Source organism: Manis pentadactyla, chromosome 4 (genome assembly GCF_030020395.1).
Source record: "Manis pentadactyla isolate mManPen7 chromosome 4, mManPen7.hap1, whole genome shotgun sequence".
Taxonomy (NCBI): Eukaryota; Metazoa; Chordata; class Mammalia; order Pholidota; family Manidae; genus Manis; species Manis pentadactyla.
The window spans coordinates 19,379,495-19,406,267 of NC_080022.1; the positions used below are offsets into that span (position 1 = coordinate 19,379,495).

The 26,773-nt window shown below is 51.2% G+C and overlaps 4 protein-coding genes across 12 annotated transcripts in view; 3 read left to right on the plus strand and 1 right to left on the minus strand.

Moving 5' to 3' along the window:
- CNKSR1 (connector enhancer of kinase suppressor of Ras 1) overlaps positions 1–18,266 on the plus strand; it is a 59,311-nt gene extending 41,045 nt beyond the window's left edge. The window contains exons 2-22 of one of the 8 annotated variants that reach the window (XM_036914830.2): positions 8,611–8,678; positions 10,931–11,088; positions 11,192–11,370; positions 11,969–12,053; positions 12,473–12,514; positions 12,586–12,690; positions 13,311–13,370; positions 13,489–13,557; positions 13,886–13,987; positions 14,069–14,133; positions 14,208–14,305; positions 14,426–14,535; positions 14,614–14,644; positions 15,037–15,209; positions 16,066–16,139; positions 16,303–16,374; positions 16,549–16,643; positions 16,858–16,919; positions 16,991–17,090; positions 17,170–17,351; positions 17,575–18,266. In XM_036914830.2, the coding sequence (XP_036770725.2) occupies positions 8,627–8,678; positions 10,931–11,088; positions 11,192–11,370; positions 11,969–12,053; positions 12,473–12,514; positions 12,586–12,690; positions 13,311–13,370; positions 13,489–13,557; positions 13,886–13,987; positions 14,069–14,133; positions 14,208–14,305; positions 14,426–14,535; positions 14,614–14,644; positions 15,037–15,209; positions 16,066–16,139; positions 16,303–16,374; positions 16,549–16,643; positions 16,858–16,919; positions 16,991–17,090; positions 17,170–17,351; positions 17,575–17,844 (2,184 nt within the window). In that variant the 5' untranslated portion in view covers positions 8,611–8,626 and the 3' untranslated portion in view covers positions 17,845–18,266. Of the gene's footprint in view, positions 1–8,531; positions 8,679–10,930; positions 11,089–11,191; positions 11,371–11,968; positions 12,054–12,472; positions 12,515–12,585; positions 12,691–13,310; positions 13,371–13,488; positions 13,558–13,885; positions 13,988–14,068; positions 14,134–14,207; positions 14,306–14,425; positions 14,536–14,613; positions 14,645–15,036; positions 15,210–16,065; positions 16,140–16,302; positions 16,375–16,548; positions 16,718–16,857; positions 16,920–16,990; positions 17,091–17,169; positions 17,352–17,574 lie in introns of those variants that run through there. The other 7 variants (XM_036914832.2, XM_036914834.2, XM_036914831.2 and 4 more) reach the window with 7 other exon arrangements.
- ZNF593 (zinc finger protein 593) lies at positions 4,141–5,101 on the plus strand. The gene is made up of 3 exons (XM_036914828.2): positions 4,141–4,423; positions 4,654–4,716; positions 4,811–5,101. Exons 1-3 carry the CDS (start codon positions 4,224–4,226, stop codon positions 4,950–4,952), a joined length of 405 nt encoding a protein of 134 aa, XP_036770723.2. The 5' UTR covers positions 4,141–4,223; the 3' UTR covers positions 4,953–5,101.
- Positions 5,235–7,922, minus strand: ZNF593OS (ZNF593 opposite strand). Of its 2 annotated transcripts, XM_057499872.1 has the most exons (4): positions 6,104–7,922; positions 5,914–5,983; positions 5,457–5,636; positions 5,235–5,312 (listed from the first exon to the last, which is right to left on the minus strand). In XM_057499872.1, the coding sequence occupies exons 1-3, from the start codon at positions 6,217–6,219 to the stop codon at positions 5,490–5,492; spliced, it is 333 nt and encodes a 110-aa protein (XP_057355855.1). In that variant the 5' UTR covers positions 6,220–7,922; the 3' UTR covers positions 5,235–5,312; positions 5,457–5,489. The 2 variants fall into 2 exon arrangements, with proteins under 2 accessions (XP_057355855.1, XP_057355854.1); XM_057499871.1 differs by having other exon boundaries at positions 5,235–5,636.
- A 112-nt stretch (positions 18,267–18,378) lies between the features above and the next one.
- The window catches only part of CATSPER4 (cation channel sperm associated 4), a 28,019-nt gene continuing 19,624 nt past the window's right edge, over positions 18,379–26,773 (plus strand). The window contains 3 exon segments of the mRNA XM_036914836.2: positions 18,379–19,086; positions 19,167–19,241; positions 19,706–19,849. Coding sequence (XP_036770731.2) covers positions 19,003–19,086; positions 19,167–19,241; positions 19,706–19,849 — 303 coding nt within the window. The 5' untranslated portion in view covers positions 18,379–19,002.

Genomic DNA, 26,773 nt, shown 5'->3' on the forward strand with positions numbered 1-26,773 from the left:
TGGCCATCTGACAGGATGCCTGAGCACTGTTGTTACCTGTTGAATGTTTTGAATTCAGTCAAGAGACCAGAGTAAAAAAGCAGCAATGAATTTATTGGGTTAAAGTCAAGGTACACTCTTGGAGACAGGAGAAGATCAGGTTGTCTGGAAACCATTAGGGTTAGGGTTGGCTTTTCTTTCTAGTAAGTCTTGCCCTGACTCTTTGATTGACAGCTCCAGGTTATATAATATTTTCTTTGTGCACAGACCCCTTACCCATAAGTACCTAAGCGAACCTCATGGCGGGGCCAAAATCAGAACGCTAACTAGATTTAGATGTTATTTTAATGAGGTAGGGTTACTTTGGGGACAAGGCCTTGAGACTTGTGCGCTTGCCCTGTAATCAGAGAAGTCCCTGTGGTTCTGGATATCCTGATAAGCTAGTCAGTTTCTGACTGCAGAATTGGGAACTAAGGAGGGCTTCGGGGTTGGTCAGCTCTACCAGTTCTCTTTTTCTTAGAGCCGTAAGTGTGGAGGGGGTGAGCACTGAGGAGTGCTCCCACCGATCGTGTGATTAGTGGTATGTTAGACTGTCCATGAGAGCTGTCACTGTGGAGCTTTTCCAGGAAGGGTTGCTTCAGGTTGAGTCCCAGAGTGGAGTGTGGTTACTCAACCCAGTGGGAAGAGAGCATTTGTAGCAGTTTGTTGATGGGTTTAGGAAGAAAGTAGCAGAGTGTGTGACCCTGGGATGTCCAGAGCAGAATTGGATCAAATTTCCCTTTAGAGAAGAGTTGAAGAGGGTGGTCTTATGAGGACTTCAGGAGAGGATGAAATTAGACACTGATTCACTTCTTCCATCGATAAGGGTGATGCCTGCAGAGGTGTTGGGGGTTGTAGGAGTGCGTAGGTGGAAAGTGAGGTTGCATTGGGTGGATGTTAAATCGCCTAGGGTTGGTCTACCTGAAGCGTCTGAGTGAATGCTGATGGGATATTTTTCTGAGAGAGGGTTAGGAGGAGAAGAGAACATTTTTCCCGGGGGCATTGGAATTTTCCCATTTTGGGTGAGCAGATGGGTGTTGAAGGCTTGTGGTATATTCCTTTTTAGGCTTTCCCGAATGGCCACCCCACAACAACCCGGAAGGGTGAAGGTGACTCTGCTATCTGGATCAACAAGGCTCTGTGGCCCTTAGCCAAGCTGGGGTGGGCTGCACATAGCCCCAACCCCGTGGGGGGAAGCAAAGCCAACAGGGTTTTAGGCTGAGGGTAGCTGCTCTTTCACTGGTGAGTCTGTGGCTTTGGAATGAGCCTGAGTGTGGTGTGGAGCAATGTGAGGAGACAGACAGTGGCCTGAGCCAAGGTATGCCTGATTCCACCCTCAGGGGATAAGAGGTGGAATATGGCTAGTAGAAGTGAAGCTAGGTAACATGCATAAATTTGGCACCAACATTGGCATATTTATTTATCTTGTTTTTTGAAGAGATATCAGAAGTCTTCTATTGGGATACAAGAATAAACTGCTTCTTTTTTAAGGACTGAAAAGTCAAACTTATCCCAGTTTTTAAGGATGCACCCAAGAGGTGAGTCTGGAGGGATGGAGATTTGATTGCTCATCTGTGGAGAGAACAAAGGAGAATGTCCTGAAATCCTGTTGGGCCAGGCAGGGCATCCCTGTGGTGGCCCCCGGAAGGGTTTTCAGACTTAGCTAGCTTTACTGTGTACCCCTTGGCCCCAATCCAAATCATGGGGCCTCTATCATCTCTTGTTTCTATGGGCCTGTCATCCTTTTCCACCATTGACCCCTGTGTAAGGGTCCCATGAGTACCCGTGAAGTTAGTGCTTGTTCCCTCTCTCCCATTCCCATGACCTATGCAACGGTAAGAAACCTATCGTTTGGATGGTCACTAAAAGATAGAGGGTAGGTGGGGCTTCCCCTGTAGTTTTTAGTTATGTCAGGTTCTTCCTAAATCAGTGGAGCCAATGTAGGTGATCTGCAGAGTGCAGAAAAAGTTGTACCTGATTTCCTTTCTCCCTCCTCTTTCCAGCTGGCCTCAGGATAGAGTCGGTGTCCCATTAGGCAGGCTACATCTCCCAGGGTAGGTTGGAGAGGTGTGTATTGAAATACACAGTGTATGAAACCCCAGGCCTCTAGATCTTCACAAAGGCAACAGCCTTGGGACCCAGCAAGGTAGCCTACAGGCTCTGTTTATATAGAGGAGAAACTGTTGGGCTGTCTTGGTTGGGAGGAGTGGCCTCAAGAGCAAGAGGAAGTATTTCCCTTGAACCCATTGCAGTGAAAGGTCTAATCTACAGAAGGGAAAAGAGCTTGGAGGCACGAATGAGGCAGGCCATCCCGCACGGTAGCCAGAGGAATAGTTCCTTTTGGAGTGAGGTGAGGCTAAAGAGCTGTTTGTATAGGAAGAAGCTGGCAGAACCAAGGTTCTGGCCAGTGTTTCTACTGGAGGTGGATCAGAAAACAAATGGTGGGTAAGGGCGGGGGCAGTGGCTGGAGGCTGGTAAGATCCGTTTTCGGGGAGATGTGGGAAGCGGTGCAGGTACAGCATTTGGTGGCCTTGCACCATGCGCTAGAGGAGACACTGGAGTCAGAGGGAATAGGAAGTCCAGGGGTGCACAGAGAGTGAGGAGGGACCAGGCACAGTGCCTCAGTGCAGCGGAAGGGTAGAACGAGCGATGGACTGACATAAACAGTCCTGCATGGACATATTAAACACTAATCAGGGAGTCGCCTGAGGGTTGGACATGGGTTTGTTTGTTTGTTTTACAGTGTGCCTCCTATTCCACGACGACGTTGTCTTGAGTCGGCAGGGTGCCTGATGCAATCTTCCCTGGTCTCAGACTGACTTATCCTGTCATAGGAGTCTTCTTGTGGTCAACACCCTAACTGTATTTAAGCACTCAACCTATGCCCACATATTGCAGCTGTTTTTTGGTCCATGAGAGACAGAGAAGGAGGGAAAGGACCCTCAGAGAATCGGTAAGTTGTGCCTCCAGTCAAGGAGGCGAGGCACACATGGCTTACCAGGAGTAGCAATTCTGGTAATTATGGCACCAGAAAGATGTTAACTGGTTGAATATGTTTTGTTTCCCCAATTCTTATCCTCCCAAAAGGAGAGAATTCAGTCAAGAAACCAGAACACAAGAAAAAGCAGCAACAAATTTATTGCGTTAAAGTGAAAGTACAGTCTCGAGATCAGAGGAGAGTGGGCTGCCTGGAAATCAGGGTTAGGATTGGTCTCTTTCCTCTAAGATGGTGGGAAATCTTGCCCTGCTTCTTACATTATTTGACAGGTTGAATGACCTGTTATATACCTTTCGTAGGTTATACACCTTTTTCTTAGTGCACAGGCACCTTATCCATAAGTACCTGAGTGAAGCCCACAGAGGCGGGGGTGGGCAAAACCGCAATGCTAACTGGGTGTGGATGTTATTTTAATACTCAGTAATCAGAAAAGTCCCTGTGGTTCTGGATATTCTGATAAACTGATTGCAGAACTGAGAACTAAGGAGGGCTTGGGGGTTGGTCAGGACAGTCTTCCAGGCCACTTCCTTGGTGATGGGCTGGCGTCTTTCTCCTGTTTATGTCTAACCGCCTACTCTAACATGGCTGGGGAGGAACACCAATCCTTCACAGATTTGGCTGCGGGTGGATGGAGGATGGAGATCTGAGGGAGTAACTGGGGAGCGTTTAAAGTGGTGAGGGCTTTGTCAGGGACTGGAGGTATCTCAGGAATCCCTGGGAGCCGGGATCCCAAACTTACTCGCAGTCACTCGTATGTTTATTTACATCACGGGCAATATTCAGGGCCTCCCAGGGGTGCTTAAAGCACTTCCCCGCAGAGTCTAATATCTCGGAACAGGGAAGGCGTGATAGAGCCAGAGGAGGGCTCTGAGATAGGATAGGCCAGGCCGGGTGCGCAGGGCTGCGGGACAGCACGGAATCCACCCCTCACCTCCCACCCCGCCCGGCACAAACCACCCTGTTGCCCCCAGCGACTGCCTCCTCCCTCAGGTTAGGAGTTCTCTTGGGTCCCACCCAGAGCTCCGTCATTGACGCCGACGGCCGCCTGGGGGCGCTCAAGGAGCGGCCCGCTCAAATGACGCCATCACAAGGGGTCTGTACGCGCCTGTTCCGCCCCTGGGCGTCGCGTGACGTCACTGAGTAGCCCGGAAGCGCCTCCACACGTGCTCTGACGGCTGTGGTCCCCTTGGCCCCGCTGTCACCGGCCATGGGTCGCTCCCGTCGGACGGGCGCACACAGAGCGCGCTCCCTGGCCCGCCAGATGAAGGCGAAACGGCGGCGGCCGGACCTGGATGAGATTCACCGAGAGCTGAGGCTACAGGTTCCCGCACGTCCCCGGCCAGACCTGGGTTCTGAGCCCGATCCCGACCTGCCAGGGGGCGGCCTGCATCGCTGTCTGGCCTGCGCGTGAGTCCCGGCTGGGCCGGGCCTGGGGAGGAGAAGGGTCCGTGGTATGGGTAAGCTGTGAGGTCCAGGCCCCGGGGCCTCAGATCTCTTCTTTTAGGACCCGTGGGTCTGACGGCCTCCCATTCCCTTCGGAGCTGGAGCATGGTGTCAGGGAATGAGGTAGGGTCACGGAGATAAGCATACCTGAGAGGCATCACCTCCTCACTCTCCTCTTACCCCCATCCCTACAGGAGGTATTTCATAGATTCTGCCAACCTGAAGACCCACTTCCGCTCCAAAGACCACAAGAAAAGGTATGAAGGAGTAAGGAGAGGATCCATGGATGGGTACCAGGCAGTCAGTGATCGCATCTGGTCAGTTCCCAACTCCTGTTCTTCTTTCTCTCAGGCTAAAGCAGCTGAGCGTGGAGCCCTACAGTCAGGAAGAGGCTGAGAGGGCAGCGGGTATGGGCTCCTATGTGCCTCCTCAGAGACTGGCATTGCCCACAGAAGTATCCACCGATGTCCCTGAGATGGACACATCTACCTGACTGGCCTGAGGATGCAAGGCAGTGGGGCTGCCTGTGGACAGTGATGCAATGGCTAGGCTGGGAGAGACTGTGCAGCCTGCTTGGACCCTGGGTTTGGGGAGTGGATGGCCTCTTCTGGGTGCTCCCCCCAATAAAGGAACTGGATAGAGGGCTTGCCTCTGACTCTCTAAGCTCCAGGCCACTTCCCTAGGCTCCTGCCCTGTAGGGGTTTCTCTGCCACTCCCGTGTTCAGGGCCCAGGGTGTCTATTCCCCACTTGGTTCAGCTTTGGGACCTGCATCCTTACCTTCTCTCAGCAGTCCTGTCATCTGAGCTGGAGCACCCTACATGGATCCCAGGTGCAGTGGGAAGGTGGGGTCCCCTGTCGGGTGGGGTGCAGCAGTAATTAGGATGAGGTTTATAGTAGGATCCTGGTTATAATCAGGGCAAGGAGTGATACCACCCCCACCCCACCCCACCCCAGAAAAGAAGTGGGCTCTCAAGATTGTAGCCCTGAGTCACATACCCCCAGGGCCCAGATGAGAATTTGTCCACTTTGTCATGGGGCCTGTGGTGGCTGCCGCTGCCCCACCATCTTCCAGACAGCATAGCAGGAGCCACCCAGCCCGAGGACAGCCAGCAGTGTAGCCACAATCCCAGTCAGTGGACTCTGGGGCTCTGCCTTCAGTTCCCCAGATATCTGCATCTGGGGGTTCACAGAGGATCTGCCTGAGGGGTCAGTTGAGACTTCTGAGAAGGTAGGGGGTGGAAAGGGGCTAAGGTACAGCTGTGTGAGGGAGATACGGATGCCATTGCTGCCCCAGGGAGATTCCACCCCAATTCCCTTTCACTTCACTGCCCATCTGGGCCCTGGCTGCTCAGGCAGCAGGAAATGTGACAGTCTGGCTTTTGGGAGTGTCAACTCAGCTATGGAAGGGGAAGGACAGGGCTGGCGCCAGAAACCATCTGTTAGGAGTACTTACCTGTAGCACCCGGAAATAGCCAGGGGTCAGTCGTCGAAATCGCATGGTGGATGCCGCTAGTTCTGGCAGCCTGTGGGGTGGAAGCAGGAGTGAGGACCAGTGGTGTTCATGGCACCAAGAAGTGGAAACCAGGGCATAAAGGTTCCTGACCTCTCAAATACATGAGAGCCATGCCCCAGAGGATGCTTACCAGCGTCTGCTTCCCGGATCTGGCAGGGGCTGAGGCAGCTGGACCTTTAAATCTGTTCCCTTCCCCTGCCTACCCGCCCTGCCAACCTTAGAGCAGCTGTCAGGAAAGATCAGCATCAGGCCTGAGCAGCACCTCCCCCATCCACTGGGTAGGCAGGAGAGGAGGCCTTGCCTAGCAGTGCTCAGCAATCTCAGGCCTGGACTAGGTAGTGAGAGCACCTCCCCAGCCCTGCCCTACCTCAGATGATTGGATGTCACTAATCAGCTCTCAGCAAAGGAGAGGGAGGGTGCCTTATTTCTCCTCTCCAAACATAGGTAAACCTTTTTCATTCGGCTTCTGTTAGACCAACCACCCCTACCTTGGGGGAGAGTGCATATCACCCTTTTCCCCATTATGGAGTTCCTGCAGGGACTTCCCTAGCCTCATCCTGGGGACAATAATAAAAGGAGATCTGCAGATACTGATTAAGAAAGCCATATGTTGTGTACTAACAAATAGTAGCTGGCAATGCTAGGAGTTATCTAAGCACTTTACATGTATTATTTCATTTGGTTTCGATTATCTCATTAAAAAAACACATCTGCAGAATAGTGTGTAGAGTATTTGCATATATAGAGAATGAAAGAACTCTCATACAACAGAGCCCACACTGGGGAATGGAATAGGGACATGCTAGGAAAAGGGCACATCCTCCTTTCACTTAATGAGCTTCTGTTACCTTTGAAATTTTTACTGCAAACATATGGAAAGAACTTCTATAAACTCACGAAACTACCTTTAAAATAGAAGCTGCCACTTACTGTGCTCCTAACTGCCAAGCCCTGCCAGGTGTTGGGGGCATAGAATAAAGGCACCATTGTGTTTGGTAGGCCCCCAATCCTTCTAGGGGAGTATATGAGTACAAGTGGTGAGTTCTTGTCTGGACTGTGCAGGACTGTGAGGGCAGGGGCTGCCTGGCTTCTCACCTCTGTATCTTGGCCAGCCCAAGGGAGGAGTTTGAAGAAATCACAATGTGGAGATGGTCTTTTTATGTGGCTTTCCGAGAGTGCCATAGGGAGACTGTTGTAAGAGGAGTATTGGAGGGACACATGGTGCAGATGTAAGGACATGAGGCAAAGGACAAAGGCAGAGAGGTGAGGGCCATATTGCAAATTTGGAGCCTACTCATTTACAAATGAGGGAGCAAGGCCTGCATGGACCTAGTGAGCTGGAGACTCATTGAAGGAAGCAGCTGGCAACCTGCACTCTTGTTTGATGACAGGTGTGAAGGTTGGATGGGGGTCAGCTAGCTGGCAGAGTCCCAGAGAACTCAATTTATATGTAAAATTATTAATGGTAACAATTAAAGCACGCACACTACATGGGCCATCCATAGGCCAAATTCAGACTTTGGGTCTCTGAATTATAGGCAAGATTGTGACAAGCTTTGAAGGCCAGGTTTGGGGTCACTGTTAGGTATTCCAAATTAGGTGGCACAGTGAGAGGGGCAGACTCTGGAAAGGCCTGCCAAGCCCCTCTCCACAGAACAATTACTCAGAACTACTCCATGTTACAGGTTTCAAAATACTTAAAGGAAGTCCTAGCACTAAGGTCTAGGGTCCTTCTTTTAGAGAGGAAGAAACAGGTTTGGAGAGGTGTAGGGGACGAGCTTAGTCACACAGTCAATAGAACTGATTCTGTCTGATTGCAAAGTGCTGAGAGTCCCCCAGCCTGGGATGATGATAATGATAACTACAGTCTAATGTTATTCAAGCGACACACACTGATGTTAGAAAAGGAAAATTTAACTTGCCAGTCTTGTTATTTAATGCTAATAAACACATCACTATTATAAATTTGTGTTTATAAATATATCTGGGTAGTAATTCTTGTAATCTTAAGCATTTTGTTTTATGCTTTTAAAAGCACAGTTCTGAGAAAGGGCCCATAGGTTTCACCAGACTGCCAAAAGGGTCCATGGTCCAAAAAGAAATAATGAAGGGCTAAAAAACGCTGTTCAAAAGTTTTCAGAGCTGTTAACGCACAGCAGCCCATTTTACAGACTGGGAAACTGGCACGTCCGGGAGGGTTAGCCCCTGGCCACACAGAAAACAAGCTGCGGAGTTGGGATTTGCACCCAGGGCTCTGGCACCCTAACCTCTTTGCTTTGTTGCTGTGCTCACTGCCCTCCCTTCGGCGTCTTTTTGAGGAGCATAAAGGTCACAGTCCCTCCCTAAGATCTGAGGCCGGTTCGGGGCAGGATCCCTAGCCGGCTCTGAGGTCGCCTGGGTCACACACCAGCGGCACCGCCCCCGGGTCAGGCCACCGCCCGTCCGGGGACGCCTGCAGGGCGGGGCAGAAGGCGGGCAGACGGCGGGCCAATGGCTGTCGTAGCGCCTCACCTGGCCAGCCTCGTGGGCCAGGTATGCTGATGGCTCCGCCCAGGGCCCAGCCCGGCTCCTCCCCAGGCCTGGGGTCTGGGAGCGGAAATTCCTGCGCGGGCGGGGCGGAACCGGAGCGGATCCGAGCCGGCTGGCCGCGGCCATGGAGCCAGTAGCGACCTGGACCCCCGAGAAGGTGGCAGCTTGGCTGAGAGGTGGGTGGGGCCGAGGCAGAGTCGGGCTTGAGGGGAACTGGGACGGTGAGCGGAAAAGGAAAAGGGACCTGCCGAGTTTGACAGTGGTTAGTCAGCCAACGAGTAAGCTAGAGCGTTTGCCTGGTACATTCATAGAGACAGGACAGCCGAGATGACCCCGGGGGCGGACGACCCAGAAGGGGTCTCCCGTCGACCCATCATCCCTAAAGTCTGCCAGGCTGGGGAGGAGGTGATTGTGTAATGAAAACAAAGAGGGGGCGGCCAGTGGGGCCCACGCCCATTTTATCTCCTTCATCTTCCCTCTTCCCCGGGGCTGTTATTAAACCCATTTTTCAGAAGCGGAAACTGATGCACTGAGCCAGAAGTTATTTGCCCACGCTTTGGAATAGGGCCGGCCCTCCTTGTCTTTTACCCTTCTTCCTACCTTGAGGCTCCCAGGGAGAGAAGCTGAAGCCCCAGCCAGACCGAGGGGTTGGCACAGTCCCACCCTAGGGTCCTCCAGGGGAGGAGGTGCTGTCCAGACTCTGTGAGCCTAGATGGGTGGGCAGCCGCCAAGGCTGCCCAAAGACTCAGAAGTAAGGACTTTCTGGGTGCCGCTGGGAGGGGCAAAGTGAGTGGGGACAGCCCTCCTAAAGAGGGGAGCTGGAGTAGAGGGGGACTTTCTGAGTGCTGCTGCCAGGGTCAGGGTGACCACGACAGCCCCTGAAGAGCAGCGACTCAGGGCTGGAGTCAGACTCCCAGACGGGGTTCCAGGCCCAGCCCTCCACTCACCATCTCTGTGACATAGTCTGTTTCTCTGTCCATAAAATGAGGAAGGCAACTCTGATCTCCTCAAGTACATAAAACAAGGCAATCATGTCAAATGCCTAGTATGCGTAGCTCAATGTCAGGGCCCATTTGGAGGCAGGCAGCACAGCACATTCCCTGTACATAGAAAAGGAGTTGCTCAAGGGTCTGTAGCTGTGGACTAACCAGTTCCTGAACTCCCAGTCCAGTGCTCTTAATGTCACACAAACATTCCCCAGTGATGGAGCTTGCCTTGGAATGGAAGGAATTCCTTCAAAGAGTGAGCAAGCCTACTTACCTCTATTTGTATCGGTTTTTTCATCAGTAAAATGGAGTTAACAATAGTCTTTACCTCATAGATTCAGTGAGGATCAAAGGCAATATGCATAGAGCTCTTAAAGTTTTGCCTGGCACATAGGAAGCATTCAGTAGATACTTTACTTATTTTTGGTCTTCCTTGTCTACATTGGCCAGGCATGGGCTGGAGTTAGAGATGAACAGGTACATAAGGCCTAGTCCTTGAAGAGCTCATGATCAAGTGAAAGAGGCTGATACTCGTGTGAAGGGGTTTGTGAAGGCACGGGGCAGTGGGAGCTGGAGAGGCCCCGACCCAGCCTGGGGAATTGTGAAAGGCTTTCTCTGAGAGTTAGATGAAAAGGGGAGTGAAGGAGCTGGAAGAGCAGTACAAGCCGAGGGAATAGCACATGCAAGGACCCTGAGGCAAAAGGGTAGCTTTATCCAGGAGCTGCAGGGAGTTAGTACTCTGGTTCTGAAGTCTGAGGAGCTGTTCCAAGAGATGAGACTGAAGAGGCAGGCGGCAGCCTGATCTTACAGGGCCTTCTAGATCATGATAGAGTCTGGTGATCATAATATGGTATCTGTTAACTGTCTTCCATGAACCAGGGAGTGGGCCAAATACTTGACATGTAGCACATCATTTAATACATGTATGATTAGATGGTAGGTACTTTTATTATCCCCGTGTTACAGGTGAGGAAACTGAGGCACAGAGCAATTAAGTTACTTGCTCAAGTGCTAGCACTCAGGTCTCCCTCACTCCAAAGCCCCATGCTTTTATCCCCTATGTCAGTAGTTCCCAGACTTGAACAAGCATTAGAACACCTGGAGGATTTGTTAAAATGCAAACTGCTGGTCCCTACTCTACCCCTGAGTTCTGATTCAGTAGGAATGGCATGGGGCTGAGAATTTGTATTTCTAACAAGTTCTCCAGTGAGGTTGCCACTGTTGCTGGTCTGGGGAACACCCTTTGGCAACCACTGCCCTATTACTATCCTACTTCTCAACTCAGTAGTCTTATCTGTAAAATGGGCAGAATACAGTCTAGATCTCAGGATTGTCATTAGGAATAGGTTGGAGGGACAAGGGCTTTGCAGGAGTGTAGAACTAGCTTAAAAGGCCATGACACCCACTGGCTCCCTCCTTGCTGACCACTCCTTTCCCTCCAGGCCTTGATGATTCCCTGCAGGACTATCCCTTTGAGGGCTGGGAGCTACCTGGCAAGTACCTGCTCCAGCTCTGTCCCCACAGCCTTGAGGCTCTGACTGTGTGGCCTCTGGGCCACCAGGAGCTCATCCTGCAAGGGGTGGAACAGCTCCGGGCCCTAGTGAGTAAATGGTGGCCACACTGGCTGCCACTACCACCCACCTGGGGGTTGCTGGTAGGAGTTGGTCACTGCCAGAAGGTAACCTGCCCCCTCTCTGGCACAGAGCTCCGGGCTACAGACACAGAACCTACGGAGCCTGACAGAGAGGCTGCTGGAGAAGACCCGTGCCTTCCAGAGTTTAGTGCAGGACCACCTGTGGAGTGCCAAGCCCCCAGCCAATGTCCTCAGCAAAGCTGTGGAGCTGGTGCATGCGGCCCATACCCTCCTCTTCTGGCTCAACAGGTACCTTGGGCTCCTCCCAGCGCCCAGGGTGGGGTGACTGGTGACAGGACCCTGCTTGTCCTTGTCCTTCTCCAGGGCCTGGGAGAGAAAAATGGAGCTTAGCTCTTGTTCAGATGCGACAGAGCAGGGCAAAGAGGTTAGCTGGTCTGTGCAGGGGCCCTGGGATGCCTGAGTTCCCACCCCACCTCCAGCTTGCAATCATAACAGTTGTAACAATGACATTGCATAGAGTCTCCACCCCCTTCACTGGCTGCTGCTTGTTCCACAGGTTGCAGCTCAAATGTCATCTCAGGGAAGCCTTCCCTGATATACACTCTCAGAGCTCCTTACATTTCAAAGCAGCTGAAGTTAAATCATCATGGATGTAATTATGTGCTGGATGTCTGTCTCCCTAGTGCCTAGAATAGGGCCTGGCATGTATTAGTGCTTAACAAATAAGTCCTGGACTCTGCTCTTTAGATGTATCAATCATCTCCTTTACCCTAAAGCAAACCCCTCAGAGCAGGTATCCCCACAGCTTAGATGACTAGTTGGCTCCAAGTGGTTTTGTGACTTGACCTTAAGCCTCTTAACCACTGCTCTATCCTTCCCCTGACAGGTACCTCTTCTCCCACTTAAATGACTTCTCAGCCTGCCAGGAGATTGGGGAGTTGTGTGGGGAGCTGGGCCAGGCCTTGCAGGAGGTAAGAGAACCAGGGCCAGGCTTGGCCCAGGCTGTGGAGACCAAGTCAGGCTAAGAGCTTTTTATAACCTGTGAATCAGCACAGGATCGGGTGTGGGGGCTGGGAGGAGGCGAAGGCAGGAAGAAAGAAGGCCTGTCCACTGGGTAGGGGGCAATGGGGACATGGGGTCTGGCTGACAGGGAAGCTCAGGAAGTTTGATTATCAGGAGGGGGTTGAGCAGGGGAGGGCATGTGTGGTGACTTCTGGGGGCCTGGCATCTGGGGGATGATACCTTGGGGCCAAAACTCTGAGGCTATAAAGTTCTGGGAAAGTAGCCAGGGTGCAGGACACTGGGAAGGATGGCAGGGAATCCCACCCTGCCCTCAGGAGAAAGCAGTGCCCCCTACTCAGGGGAGCCACTGTTCTCTCTCTCTTTCCAGGACATTCCAGCGGCTGAGAAGGAGAGCAAAGTCCTGAGGATTGTGAGTGTGGGTGGGGAGCGGGGCTGGGGGTGGGATGGGGCTCAGGCTAGATGTCCTTCTCGTCTCCCTAGTGCAGCCACGTAGCTGGGATCTGCCACCACATCCTGAGCTACAGCCCCTATGAGCTGCTGGAGCAGAGGGCCGTGCTAGAGTGCGTTCAGCTGGATGATCCATTGGTGAGCCCTGACCTCTCATCTCTCACCTCTGACCCCCAAGCAGCCTTGTCTGGGCCCTGAAATATGATTCTGGGAGCCCACAGAGTCCTGTACTGTTAAGGCTGGAAAGCCTATTTCTGTATAGATGTTACAGGCCTGGAGGATTTTCCTGGGGTCTCACCACCATTCAACATCTTCTCCAGTCCTGAGGGTCTGTAGCTGGTGTGGTCTCAGGTGACACATTTCAGCCTGGGGACACAGACCCAGCGGGTTAGGGGGTTGGGGAGAGGACATGAACTTTTCTGCCTTCATCTTTGATCAGTTGGGAAAACCATAGCCCGCAGCCCTGCCCCTGTCTCCCCTGCACCCCAAGCCCTGCTTATCCCCTCAGGAGGACTTTCAGAGAATTTCGTACCTCAGAAGTCAGCAGCCTTAGCTTCCCTCTGGCCCTAATCAGAGGAGGAGGCAGAGGCCAGGACAGGAGTGGCAAGATCAAAGTCACCAGCAAGCTGGGCAGCGCCAACCTGGGGCCAGCTCCTTCCCCACTTTCGCCCACCCAAGAATCCTGCTGTCCAGAAGGGGTCCTTTCCCCTGGCCCTGCTGTCCCCACACCCCCAGTGACTACAGCCTCCGCCTCACAGGGCCTAGAAATCCACACCACCAGCAACTGCCTACACTTCGTGACTCAAGTGGGCACCCAGGTGAGAGCCTCATACTCTTCTCACGCCCTTGCCCGCCTCCAAGGCCCTCTGCCTTGCCAGCCAAGCCAGCTCCAGGCCCCTAGAGAGCACGCCCTCTGAGCCCCACCCCCAACTCCAGGTCCCCACCAACTCTGGGCTGCAGATCCTGCCTGGAGATGAGATTGTCCAGGTCAACGAGCAGGTGGTGGTGAGTGAGGAGGAGAGAGACATGGTGGCAGGTGAAGGGGGTACTGAGCAGAACCTGGGCTGGTGGGTGGGGAGGGCGCCTGGGCTGGTGGGGAGGCCAGGGTTGTGGGAGCTGCCTTCATGAGATGAGACAGCTCACACAGGCCCTAGCAGAGCCCGGGTGAAGGGGCTCCCAGAGGCTTCCTGGAGAAGGAGGTGAGGGAGAACAGGAGGCTGGGAGAGGACTCCAAGGGCAAGGGCAAGGGCTGCTGGGCTATTTCAGAGCCTCCTGCCCGGTTCGATCCAGCCCGGTGGCCCTGCCCTGCCCTGCCCCTCGCCCTGTCCCCCAGGTGGGCTGGCCCCATAAGAACGTGGTGAGGGAGCTGCTGCGGGAGCCAGCCAGGGTCAGCCTAGTGCTAAAGAAGGTGCCCGTGCCAGAGACCCCCCCACAGGTACCTTCCCCCCCAACAGCCCTCAGTCTGTATGCAGACCCTGTAGTCAGCTCCATCACCCCATTTCTGGTTGTTCCCCAGACCCCGCCTCAGGCCCTGAGCTCCCCACACCTGAGGACACCATCGCTGACCCCACAGTCTCCCAGGTAACAGGCTCTGGCCTGGGTGCATCTCGGTGGGGGAGCCAAGGGCCCATCTCATCACCCCTTGCCCTCCCCAGGTCGCCATCTGAAGATATCTTTGCTTTCAACCTGACTTCAGACCCAAGTCCTGGACCCAGTTCTGCCTGGACAGCTATTTTCAAACCCCCACCGGGTGGCAAGTGCCCTTGGCAATGCATGGGGGGTGCCTGGCTGTGACCCCCAGACTTCAACACCCTCACCTACCACCGGACCTGGGGCTGGGCTCATGGACCCTCTTCTCCTCCCTCCCTGACAGGTTCTACCTCCCTTGACCCTGAGGCCCATCTGCCCATCCTCCCTGCATCCCCAGACACACTCCCAGCAGGGGCAGCAGAGACCCAGAAGCCCCCAGAACACCCTGACGAGGTAGGCTCGGGGGCTCAGCAAGGAGGGATGTTTGGCTCTGAACCCGGACTCTTCTCTAACGGCTTATGGTCCTTTCAGAGTCCTGTCCCTGGTCGGAAGAAATCAAAAGGTAGGAGGTGTGCCTGCCTGGGTGGGGGTCCCCTGATGTGAGGAGCTCTTAGAGGTCTTTTACAGCACTGGGCAAGACCATGCCCCACATACATACTTCACACACCACCTCTCCTGGAAACAGCTCTGTTTCTGGGGTCAGACAGACCTGTGCTCCGGGCTGGGCCTCTCACCAGCTCTGTGACTGAGCAAACAGCTGCCCCCAGGTCTTCCATTTCCTCATCTCTAAATGGGAAGAGTCATCCCTACCTTGGAAGACACTTGTCACCTCACAAGCACAGAGTCTGAGCTCAGAAATATTAGCTGGGGACCTTCATGGAGGGCAAGGGAGCACATCTGGTGGTACAGGATGCCTTTCTAGCCCCTCGCCGACTAGGCTGTGCTGTGCTACAGGCGTGGCGACGCGACTGAGCCGCCGGCGGGTGTCATGCCGGGAGCTGGGCCAGCCGGACTGCGACGGCTGGCTTCTGCTGCGCAAGGTGGCCAGTGGCTTCATGGGCCCGCGCTGGCGCCGCTGCTGGTTTGTGCTCAAGGGACACACACTCTACTGGTACCACCAGCCCCAGGTGAGAGCCATACACACATGCAGGGAAGCAAGTGAGTCAGAGCCATGGCTCTCGTCCTGATCCCACCATCCATACCCATATGTGGTCACAGTCAGACCCCAGAGCCTCCTGAGCCCCAGTGAACTCATCTGTAAAACGGGGACACTGTTCAGAGAGAAATGAGCTAGTGTGTGTAAACACAGTCTGGAAAAGGCGTCACAGGCAGTGTAGAGAGCATCACCTTTATTCCACCCACCTTTCCTTCTTTTATTCTGTCCATCCTAGTGACAGGCCATTTGTTCAAACTGCTTCTTCGCCCAACATACATTCAGGTGCCTATGGTGTACCCAACCCTGGGCTAGGCACTGGGGCACTCAGTTGGTCCTGGCTACTCCAGGCTGGTAGAGGGCAAAATGAATACACACTCAGCACAGTACAGGGGACACAGGCTGTGATGAGGGAAAAGGCCAGAGGATGGGTGGAATGGGCCAGCAGGGGTGGCTTAAGGAGTCGAGAAGGTTTCCGGAGAAAGCAGTCCAGGGGGTGAGTCAGGTGGAGGTGAGAACAAAACCCAAGAAGGGAAAACAGCATTTGCAGAGCTCAGGGGTACCAAGCAGCTTGGTCTGTGTTTACTGATGGAACAACGCGTGCGCAGGCTCCTCTTTTGTGGCCGATTATCTGGATATCTTTGGCTCCCCTTTCCTGGCTCAAAGGCACCCCGTAGTCACCCCTGCCCCCACCCCAGATTCCTGCTCTGAGTCTGGGCACTGGGCGGTTTGTGGTTGGAGAGTCCAGGAAGTGCCCTCTCCGCTCCCCTGCCTGGCCAGCCTCAAGGGTGCTGGCACTTCACGCTGACCCTCATGCTGTGATCCCCCAGGATGAGAAGGCAGAGGGCCTCATCAACGTCTCCAGCTACAGTTTGGAAAGTGGACAGGATCAGAAGAAAAAATAGTTAAGTCCTGGAATGTGATCGGCTGTGGGGTGGGGAGAGAAAGGGAGAGGTTACGTGACAGAGGGGCAGGTGGGGCAGCAGGTAGCTGGGACTCCCAGTCCAGCCTTGTGGGTTCCAGATGGGCACACCCAGGCTGAGCGAAGCCCCTGTGCCCCCTGGCAGTGTGTTCCAGCTCACCCATGATGTGTACAAACCCTTCATCTTCGCTGCTGATACCCTAGCGGATTTGAGCATGTGAGTACTTCCCTCCCCACCCCCAAATTCCGCATGGTGCTTGGGAGCATCGGCTCCTGAGCCTGGATTCAAATCCCTGCTTTGCCGATGGGAGTTGGTCAAGGCACTCACTTCTCTAAGCCTCAGCTTCATCATCTATAAAAATGGGCTAATAATGGTTTCTGTACCTCTCAGAGTTGCTCTGAGGATTAAATTAGATCACATAAATGAAAATCCCCTGGCACACAGTAAATGGAAACTCCCCCTGAGACCCATCTGCCCCTCCACAGGTGGGTGCGCCATCTCATTACCTGCATTTCCAAGTACGAGTCTCCAGGTGGGGCCCCTCCTCCCCGAGAGGAAGGTGGGTGTCTTACAGGCGTGGGTCTCACCTGAGCCTCTGCCTTTGCTGGACTGGGAGACTTAAATGCCCTAGCCCACTCCCTCGCCTTTCAAGACCCTATGAAGCTTAATGAGTTCTCCAACTGCTCCTGTCCACCCCAGACTGCTACAGTGAGACAGAAGCAGAAGACCCGGATGATGAGGCTGGCTCTCGCTCAGCCTCGGTGAGTAAGGGATGGGTGAGGGGAGAATAGCAGGGTGTGGAGCTCAGGTTGATACCCTCTTCTCCTTGCAGCCCAGCCCAGCCCGAGCTTGGAGTCCACGCCGTGGAGACACATCACCTGTAACCACCCCCACCCAGCGCAGCCCACGGACCTCCTTTGGCCCTCTAACAGGTGTTGTGCTGGGGGTGGGAGCTGAGAGGCGGGTGGGGGCTGGGATGGGCATGTGCTCATCTGCTCTCCCCTCCCACAGACAACAGTGAAGGGGCCCTGGAAGGCATGGTACGGGGGCTGAAGCAGGGTGGTGTGTCCCTCCTGGGCCAGCTGCAGCCTCTCACCCATGAACAATGGCGGAGCTCTTTCATGCGCCGCAACCAAGACCCCCGGCTCAATGAGCGAGTGCACCGTGTGCGGGCACTGCAGAGCACACTCAAGGTCAGCCGGGCAGCACTGGGCATGCTGAGAGGCTGGGCTCTGGGCTTTCAGCTCTGGCTCCTGGCTCTAGCCTCTGGGCCAAGTTCTAGGTTCCCAGAGCCAGGCTCTGGATTCCCTGGCAAGTGCTGGGTTCTAGGCCCTGGACCCCAGAATTAGCTCTGGGCTCGGGCTCTGCCCCCCTCCCTGGGTGATCATGGCCCCTTAGGCCCTACTCCCCTCACAGGCAAAACTGCAGGAGCTGCAGGCCTTGGAGGAAGTGCTAGGAGACCCTGAGCTGACCGGAGAGAAGTTCCGACGGTGGAAGGAACAGAACCAGGAGCTCTATTCAGAGGGCCTGGGGGCCTGGGGGGTGGTACGGGCCGAGAGCACCTCCCAAGTCACAGCCTCTAATTCCAGAGAACAGTCTTCCCAGCCCCTGCCTTCTGACCCTGAGGAGCACTCCCATCTCTGCTCCCTAACCCCAGAGAGCAACCTCCAACCTCCTGGCCTCTGACCCTGCCCAGCACCCTAGCTTCTGACCTCCAGCCTTGAGGACCGCCTCAACCCCCAGCCTCTGACATGTCTAGGACACAGCATCCCTGGGTTCTGTTCACAGTTGGAAACAGGGCTAGTCCACGGTTTCACCCCAAGCTGACCCTTTCTGCCTGAGCCTCCACCGTTTCTGCTCCTCTCTCCCCTGCAGTGGGGTAAAGCGAAGTGAGTTCCGTGCCTCCCCTCCCTCTCCTCCCTTGCCAATGAAGGAACAGAAGGCTGGGCTGAAAGAAACTCTCCCACCCTGTCCTCTGACCTGTGGGGCACAAACGTGACCCCCTCAGTCCCTTGGCACTTTTTCCCCAAACCAGCCTATACAGGTGTTCATTCACTTTACCCAAAAGACACTGTTCAACCAAATAAAGTCAGTTTCTTTAAAGTGAATCTATATGTGCCTTTAACTTCCATATCAGAATGAGGAATCTGTTTCCCAGAGATTCCTGATTGCAGGTACCATTCCCCAGGATGGAAAGCTGTCAAACAGAGTGAATACTCTTGTCTAGCCCTGTGTGCCACCTGTTGGCCAGTGCTCTGCCCCTGAAGCTCTGTGCCTGCCAAGATGACGGATTGCTGAGCCACGCTAGTGAGGGCTTCTCACGCCCAGCCCTCCCCAGCCCTTCGGAGACCAGAGGAGACTCTTCTGCCTCCTCTCCAGGGGGACAAAATGGGAAACAGAGACCAGCTTTTCATTCTACTGATGGGGAAGGGCAGGGTGGGCAGCCCCAGAGACTGGGGTGGTGGGTTGGGGTAGCTGCTGGGAAGGGGTGTGGGTTGAGGCCTACTAGGAGGGCCCTGTGGCAAAACACCTTTCTCCCCCTAACCAGTCTCACGTGCGGCTCCTGGACCCAGAGCAGGGACACATCCCTGTGTGTCCACGCAGGCCACACAGGAGACCTGAATAATCAGTCTGACTTCTGATCCCAGCCCCTTAGCGCCCCTGGCAGTGGGAGGAGCTTCTCATGGTATTCGGGTTCTTTGGCGGAATGCAGGCAGCTGGAAGTCACAGAGTTCTCTGTGATGTCACCACAAGGTGGAGCCAGACCACTTGGAAGGGAGTTTCTTTGAGGAGAGGGAGGAAGCTGAGCCACTGGGACCCACAAGGAAAAGACTGGTGGCAGCAATGGACCGACATCAACATCAAACTGTTGAGTGTCCTGGCTGGGGGCTCAAGCCTGGCTCCACAGCCCAAGCTGGGTATCCAGAGGTGAGGTGGGGCCCAGGAGGACCGTACCGGGTCTGGACGGGCAGTGGCTGCACTGATGGGCCCTCTTGTCACCCTCACAGAGCGCCTCTCCTGAGCCCCACGTCTGGCCAGAGGAGCAAGTGCTCATCAATCGCAGAGACATTACCAGTAGAAAGGTGAGGCAAGACGGGGCTGCAGCCTGCAGCTGGGCCCTGCAGGGGCCCTCGCCCACACGTCACCCTCCTGCAGCTGGGCACCGGGAGCAAAAGGCCCTCATAGTGACTCTGCCCCTCCTGCCTTCTAAATGTCCCCCAGAGGCCCTCCCCAGCAGTGACCTCCCCATGATACCTTAGCAACCACCTGGCAGTGCCCTCCGCAAACCCCTATATAATGACAGTCTCTCACAAGCAGCGACCGCAGAAGAATCTTCCTGGCACGTACCCCCATAAGATCCCACAGCAGCGACCCGCTGTAGGTGGCCACTCATGTAGTGACCTCTGCCTCCCTTCCATGATCTCCCCTCAGGCAACTTTTCCCCCTAAAGGCCCCTCCAAGGGCCTCCATTCACTGAGAGCAAGTGTCCGGGCAGGGGCCTCCTACCATGACCTGGCCTGAAGGAAGTTCCCCTGCCCTCTCCCAGGATGCCTGGGAGATGCAGGAGTTCATCACTCACATGTATGTCAAGAACCTGCTGCGACACCCGGCCTTCCAGCTGCTGCTGGCCGTGCTGCTGGTAGTCAACACCATTACCATCACTCTCCGCACCAACTCCTTCCTTGGCCAGGTGGGACTCCAGCCTAACCTCTACCCACATTGGCCCAACAGGGGCCTGGACAGGGCATTTTGCTCTCAGGGCCCTGGGCTCTTCATCTGTTCATGATGGTTGGATAGGATATTATTCAAGCTCTGACCTTCCAGGGGCCTAGAGATCAAGGAAGACTTCATGGTGGAGGTGGCCCAGCTTTCAGGAATGCGTTGGATTTATAGAGAAAAGGCAGGAGAAAAGTAATGTGAGTAGGGGCAAGCAAACAGGCGCCTTGCAGGGAGGAGTAGTCTCTACGAGAGAACCTCACTGTACCGGACACTGTGCCGGGGTTCCAGGTATGGTCACTACCGACCCCGTTCAGTCCTGGGACAGACACAAGCATGGCATTACAAACGCTTGAGAGGCACAGAGTATGCAGGAGCTCACATCAAACCTAATCTGAGGGGTCAAGGAAAGCTTCCTGGAGAAAGGGATACTTAAGCTGAGCATAAAGAATGAGAAAGAGTTGGCCAGGCAAACAGAGTTGAAGAAGAGTGTTTTGGGTGGAAGAAACAGCATGTACGTGAGTTCTCTGTGTCCAGCTTAAAGTCTAGGATGACTTTGGTCTTATGCTTGTTCTAATTTCTTACAAGCAATATATTGCACACATGAATTGTGCTATTTAGAATTGATATTTTTTAAATTCATTTTATTATCATTAATCTACAATTACATGAAGAACATTATGGTTACTAGACTCCCCCCTTCACCAAGGCCCCCCAACAAACCCCATTACAGTCACTGTCCATCAGTGTAGTAAGATGCTGTAAAATCACTACTTATCTTCTCTGTGTTGCACAGCCCTCCCCGTGCCCCCCATGCACTATACATGCTAATCGTAATGCCCTCTTTCTTTTTCCCTGCCCTTATCCCTCCCTTCCCACCCCTCCTGCCCGGTCCCTTTCCCTTTGGTAACTGTTAGTCCATTCTTGGGTTCTGTGATTCTGCTGCTGTTTTGTTCCTTCAGTTTTTCTTTGTTCTTATACTCCACATATGAGTGAAATCATTTGGTACTTGTCTTTCCCCACCTGGCTTATTTCACTGAGCATTAATACCCTCTAGCTCCATCCATGTTGTTGCAAATGGTAGGATTTGTTTTCTTCTTATGGCTGAATAATATTCCATTGTGTATATGTACCACATCTTCTTTATCCATTCATCTATTGATGGACACTTAGGTTGCTTCCATATCTTGGCTATTGTACATAGTGGTGCGATAAACATAGGGGTGCATCTTTCTTTTTCAAACTGGAGCGCTGCATTCTTAGGGTAAATTCCTAGAAGTGGAATTCCTGGGTCAAATGGTATTTCTATTTTGAGCTTTTTGAGGAACCTCCATACTGCTTTCCACAATGGTTGAACTATTTTGCATTCCCACCAGCAGTGTAGGAGGGTTCCCCTTTCTCCGCAACCTCGCCAACATTTGTTGTTGTTTGTCTTTTGGATGGTGGCCATCCTTACTGGTGTGAGGTGATATCTCATTGTGGTTTTAATTTGCATTTCTCTGATGACAAGCGATGTAGAGCATCTTTTCATGTGTCTGTTGGCCATCTGAATTTCTTCTTTGGAGAACTGTCTGTTCAGCTCCTCTGCCCATTTTTTAATTGGATTATTTGCTTTTGTTTGTTGAGGTGTGTGAGCTCTTTATATATTTTGGATGTCAACCCTTTATCGGATCTGTCATTTATGAATATCTTCTCCCATAGTATAGGATACCTTTTTGTTCTATTGATGGTGTCCTTTGCTGTACAGAAGCTTTTCAGCTTGATATAGTCCCACTTGTTCATTTTTGCTTTTGTTTCCCTTACCCGGGGAGATATGTTCATGAAGAAGTCACTCATGTTTATGTCCATGAGATTTTTGCCTATTTTGTTTTTCTAAGAGTTTTATGGTTTCATGACTTACATTCAGGTCTTTGATCCATTTGGAGTTTACTTTTGTGTATGGGGTTAGACAGTGATCCAGTTTCATTCTCTTACATGTAGCTGTCCAGTTTTGCCAGCACCATCTGTTAAAGAGACCGTCATTTCCCCATTGTATGTCCATGGCTCCTTTATCGTATATTAATTGGCCATATATGTTTGGGTTAATGTCTGGAGTCTCTATTCTGTTCCACTGGTCTGTGGCTCTGTTCTTATGCCAGTACCAAACTGTCTTGATTACTGTGGCTTTGTAGTAGAGCTTGAAGTTCGGGAGCGAGATCCCCCCCACTTTATTCTTCCTTCTCAGGATTGCTTTGGCTATTCGGGGTCTTTGATGGTTCCATATGAATTTTTGAACTATTTGTTCCAGTTCATTGAAGAATGCTGTTGGTAATTTGATAGGGATTGCATCAAATCTGTATATTGCTTTGGGCAGGATGGCCATTTTGACGATATTAATTCTTCCTAGCCAGGAGCATGGGATGAGTTTCCATTTGTTAGTGTCCTCTTTAATTTCTCTTAAGAGTGTCTTGTAGTTTTCGGGGAATAGGTCTTTCACTTCCTTGGTTAGGTTTATTCCTAGATATTTTATTCTTCTTGATGCTATTGTGAATGTAATTGTTTTCCTGATTTCTCTTTCTATTAGTTCATTGTTAGTGTACAGGAAAGCTACAGATTTCTGTGTGTTAATTTTGTATCCTGCAACTTTGCTGAATTCCAATATTAGTTCTAGTAGTTTTGCAGTGGAGTCTTTAGGGTTTTTATGTACAATATAATGTCATCTGCAAATAGTGACAGTTTAACTTCTTCTTTACCAATCTGGATTCCTTGTATTTCTTTGTTTTGTCTAATTGCCATGGCTAGGACCTCCAGTACTACGATGAATAACAGTGGGGAGAGTGGGCATCCCTGTCTTGTTCCCGATCTCAGAGGAAAAGCTTTCAGCCTCTCGCTGTTCAGTATGATGTTAGCTGTGGGTTTATCATATATGATGGCCTTTATTATGTTGAGGTACTTGCCCTCCATGCCCATTTTGTTGAGAGTTTTTATCATGAATGGATGTTGAATTTTGTCGAATGCTTTTTCAGCATCTATGGAGATGATCATGTGGTTTTTGTCCTTTTTGTTTATGTGGTGGATGATGTTGATGGATTTTCAGATGTTGTACCATCCTTACATCCTTACATCCCTGGGATGAATCCCACTTGGTCATGGTGTATGATCCTTTTGATGTATTTTTGAATTCGGTTTGCTAATATTTTGTTGAGTATTTTTACATCTACGTTCATCAGGGATATTGGTCTGTAATTTTCTTTTTGGTGGGGTCTTTGCCTGGTTTTGGTATTAGGGTGATGTTGGCTTCATGGAATGAGTTTGGGAGTATTCCCTCCTCTTCTATTTTTTGGAAAACTTTAAGGAGAATTGGTATTATATCTTCTCTGTATGTCTGATAAAATTCCAAGGTAAATCCATCTGGCCCGGGGTTTTTTTTCTTGGGTAGTTTTTTGATTACTGCTTCAGTTTCTTTGCTGGTAATTGGTTTGTTTGGATTTTGGTTTCTTCCTTGGTCAGTCTTGGAAGGTTGTATTTTTCTAGGAAGTTGTCCATTTCTTCTAGGTTTTCCAGCTTGTTAGCATATAGGTTTTCATAGTAGTCTCTAATAGTTCTTTGTATTTCTGTTGGGTCCATCGTGATGTTTCCTTTCTCGTTTCTGATTCTGTTGATGTGTGTTGATTCTCTTTTCCTCTTAATAAGTCTGGCTAGAGGCTTATCTATTTTGTTTGTTTTCTCAAAGAACCAGCTCTTGGTTTCACTGATTTTTTTCCATTGTTTTATTCTTCTCCATTTTGTTTAGTTCTTCTCTGATGTTTATTATGTCCCTCCTTCTGCTGACTTTAGGCCTCATTTGTTCTTTTTCCAATTTTGATAATTGTGATGTTAGACTATTCCTTTGGGATTGTTCTTCCTTCTTTAAATATGCCTGGATTGCTATATACTTTCCTCTTAAGACTGCTTTTGCTGTATCCCACAGAAGTTGGAGCTTTGTGTTGTTGTTGTCATTTATTTCCATATAATGCTGGATCTCCATTTTAATTTGGTCGTTAATCCATTGACTATTTCGGAGCATGTTGTTAAGCCTCCATGTGTTTGTGAGCCTTTTTGCTTTCTTTGTGCAATTTATTTCTAGTTTTATACCTTTGTGGTCTGAAAAGTTGGTTTATTATTATGTAATGTCCTTCTTTATCTCTTGTTACTTTCTTTGTTTTGAAGTCTATTTTGTCTGATGCTAGTACTGCAACACCTGCTTTTTTCTCCCTATTGTTTGCATGAAATATCTTTTTCCATCGCTTGACTTTTAGTCTGTGCATGTCTTTGGGTTTGAGGTAAATCTCTTGTAAGCAGCATACAGATGGGTCTTGCTTTTTTTATCCATGTCTTTTGATTGGTGCGTTCAGTCCATTTACATTTAGGGTGATTATTGATAGGTATGTACTTATTGCCATTTCAGGCTTTAGATTCTTGGTTACCTAAGGTTCCAGGTTACTTTCCTTACTCTCTAAGAGTCTAACTTAACTCACTTAGTATGCTGTTACAAACACAATCTAAAGGTTCTTTTCTATTTCTCCTCCTTTTTCTTCCTCCTTCATTCTTTATATATTAGGTATCAAATTCTGTACTTTTTGTCTATCCCTTGATGACTTTGAAGATAGTTAATTTAATTTTGCATTTGCTTCATAATTAGCTGTTCTACTTTCTTTACTGTGGTTTTAGTACCTCTGGTGACAGCTATTCAACCTTAGGAACACTTCCATCTATAGCAGTCCCTCCAAAAGAGACTGTAGAGATGGTTTGTGGGAGGTAAATTCTCTCAGCTTTTGCTTATCTGGAAATTGTTTAATCCCTCCTTCAAATTTAAATTATAATCTTGCTGGATAAAGTAATCTTGGTTCCAGGCCCTTCTGCTTCATGGCATTAAATACATCATGCCACTCCCTTCTGGCCTGTAAGGTTTCTGCTGAGAAGTCTGTTAGCCTGATGGGCTTTCCTTTGTATGTGATCTTATTTCTGTCTCTGGCTGCTTTTAACAGTCTGTCCTTATCCTTGATCTTTCCCATTTTAATTACTATGTGTCTTGCTGTTGTCTTCCTTGGGTCCCTTGTGTTGGGGGATCTGTGGATCTCCATGGCCTGACAGACTATCTCCTTCCCCAGATTGGGGAAGTTTTCAGCAACTACCTCCTCAAAGACACTTTCTATCCCTTTCTCTATCCCTTTCTCTCTCTTCTTCTTCTTCTGGTATCCCTATAATGCGAATATTGTTCCTCTTGGATTGGTCACACAGTTCTCTCAATATTCTTTCATTCTTAGAAATCCTTTTTTCTCTCTGTGCCTCAGCTTCTTTGTATTCTTCTTCTCTAGTTTCTATTTCATTTATTGTCTCCTCCACCATATCCAACCTGCTTTTAATACCCTCCATCGTGCTCTTCAACGACTGGATCTCCGACCTGAATTCATTCCTGAGTTCTTGGATGTCTTTCCCTACCTCCATTAGAATGTTGATGATTTTTATTTTGAACTCCCTTTCAGGAAGAGTCACGAGGTCCATATCATTTAAATCTTTCTCGGGAGTTGTATTAATAGTTTTACTCTGGGCAAGGTTCCTTTGGCGTTTCATGTTTGCATATGGTGCCCTCTAGTGTCCAGAAGCTCTATTCTGGAGCTGCTCAGTCCCTGAAGCAATGTTGGGGGTCGCAGGGGAGCGGTACTGGTGCCTGGGGGGAGGAAAGAGCTGTTCCCTGCCTCCTGGCTGCTGTGTCTGTCTCCACTGCCTGAGCCAGTGGGCCGGGCACACAGGTATAAGTTTTTGTCCCAGAGCAGCTGGATATGGATCCCTGCTTTCCACAAGCGGCTGGAATCCCAGTCTCCCCAGGAACTCTGCCTGTATTAACTTTCCAACCCGGTAGTCATGCGAGTCTCATGAAAGCACCGTGAAATGTAGGTTTGTGCTCCCAGAGCAGATCTCCAGAGCTAGGTATTCAGCAGTCCCAAGCCTTCCACTCCCTCCCTGCTCCGTTTGTCTTCCTTCCACCGGTGAGCTGGGGTGGGGGAGGGGCTCTGGTCCCGCGGAGCCACAGCTCTGGTACATTACCCCGTTCGGTGAGGTCCGCTCTTCTCTCCAGGTGTATGCGGTCTGACACCGCCCTCTTTCCTGTTGCTCTCTCAGGATTAGTTGCGCCAACTATATTTTCTAATTGTATCCAGTTTTAGGAGGAAGCCTCTGTCTCTCCTCTCACGCCGCCATCTTTAATATTCTTTGGAGAATCGATATTTTTAAAATGTCCAGTGTGGTGGCTGATGAGTTCAGATAGGTGATCAGTGGCCAGATGACGCAGAGTGTTTAAGTTATGTTACAGAGGATGGCCTTTATCTTTTGCCATTGGGAAGCCAGCAAAGGGTTTAAAGCATGGGAGTGATATGAGTAGACGTGTGTTTTAGAAAACTTACACTGACTGCCACAGTGTGAGCTGTGGACGGGTACTGAGAATGGCAAAGGATGGACCAGGCAGGACCGTGTTGCAGATATTCAGGTGAAAGATGATGGGCTTGGACCAGGACAATAGTGGTGAGTGAAAAGAGTTCACATGCATCTGAAGCTCTCTAGCAGCTGAATCCATGGGCCTTCCTGACTGATTTTCTTCCTAGCAAATGCTTAGTGATCACTTACTACATACTATTTTATGTAACACACGTCATCATCTCGTGCATGTAGAGAAAGGGAGAGCAAGAGGTTACATTTCTACCTTGAGTAGCTGTGTGGGACACGGGGATATAGGAGGATGAGTAGTTTGGGGGAGGATGTGAGGTCAGTTTGAGTTGTGCAGTGTTTGGAGTAGAGTTTGGGTACTGTTCTGAGATGCCCATACAGCGTCCACACAGAGGTGTCTACTGAGGGGTTAGAGGTCAATGCTGAAAGGCTCCAG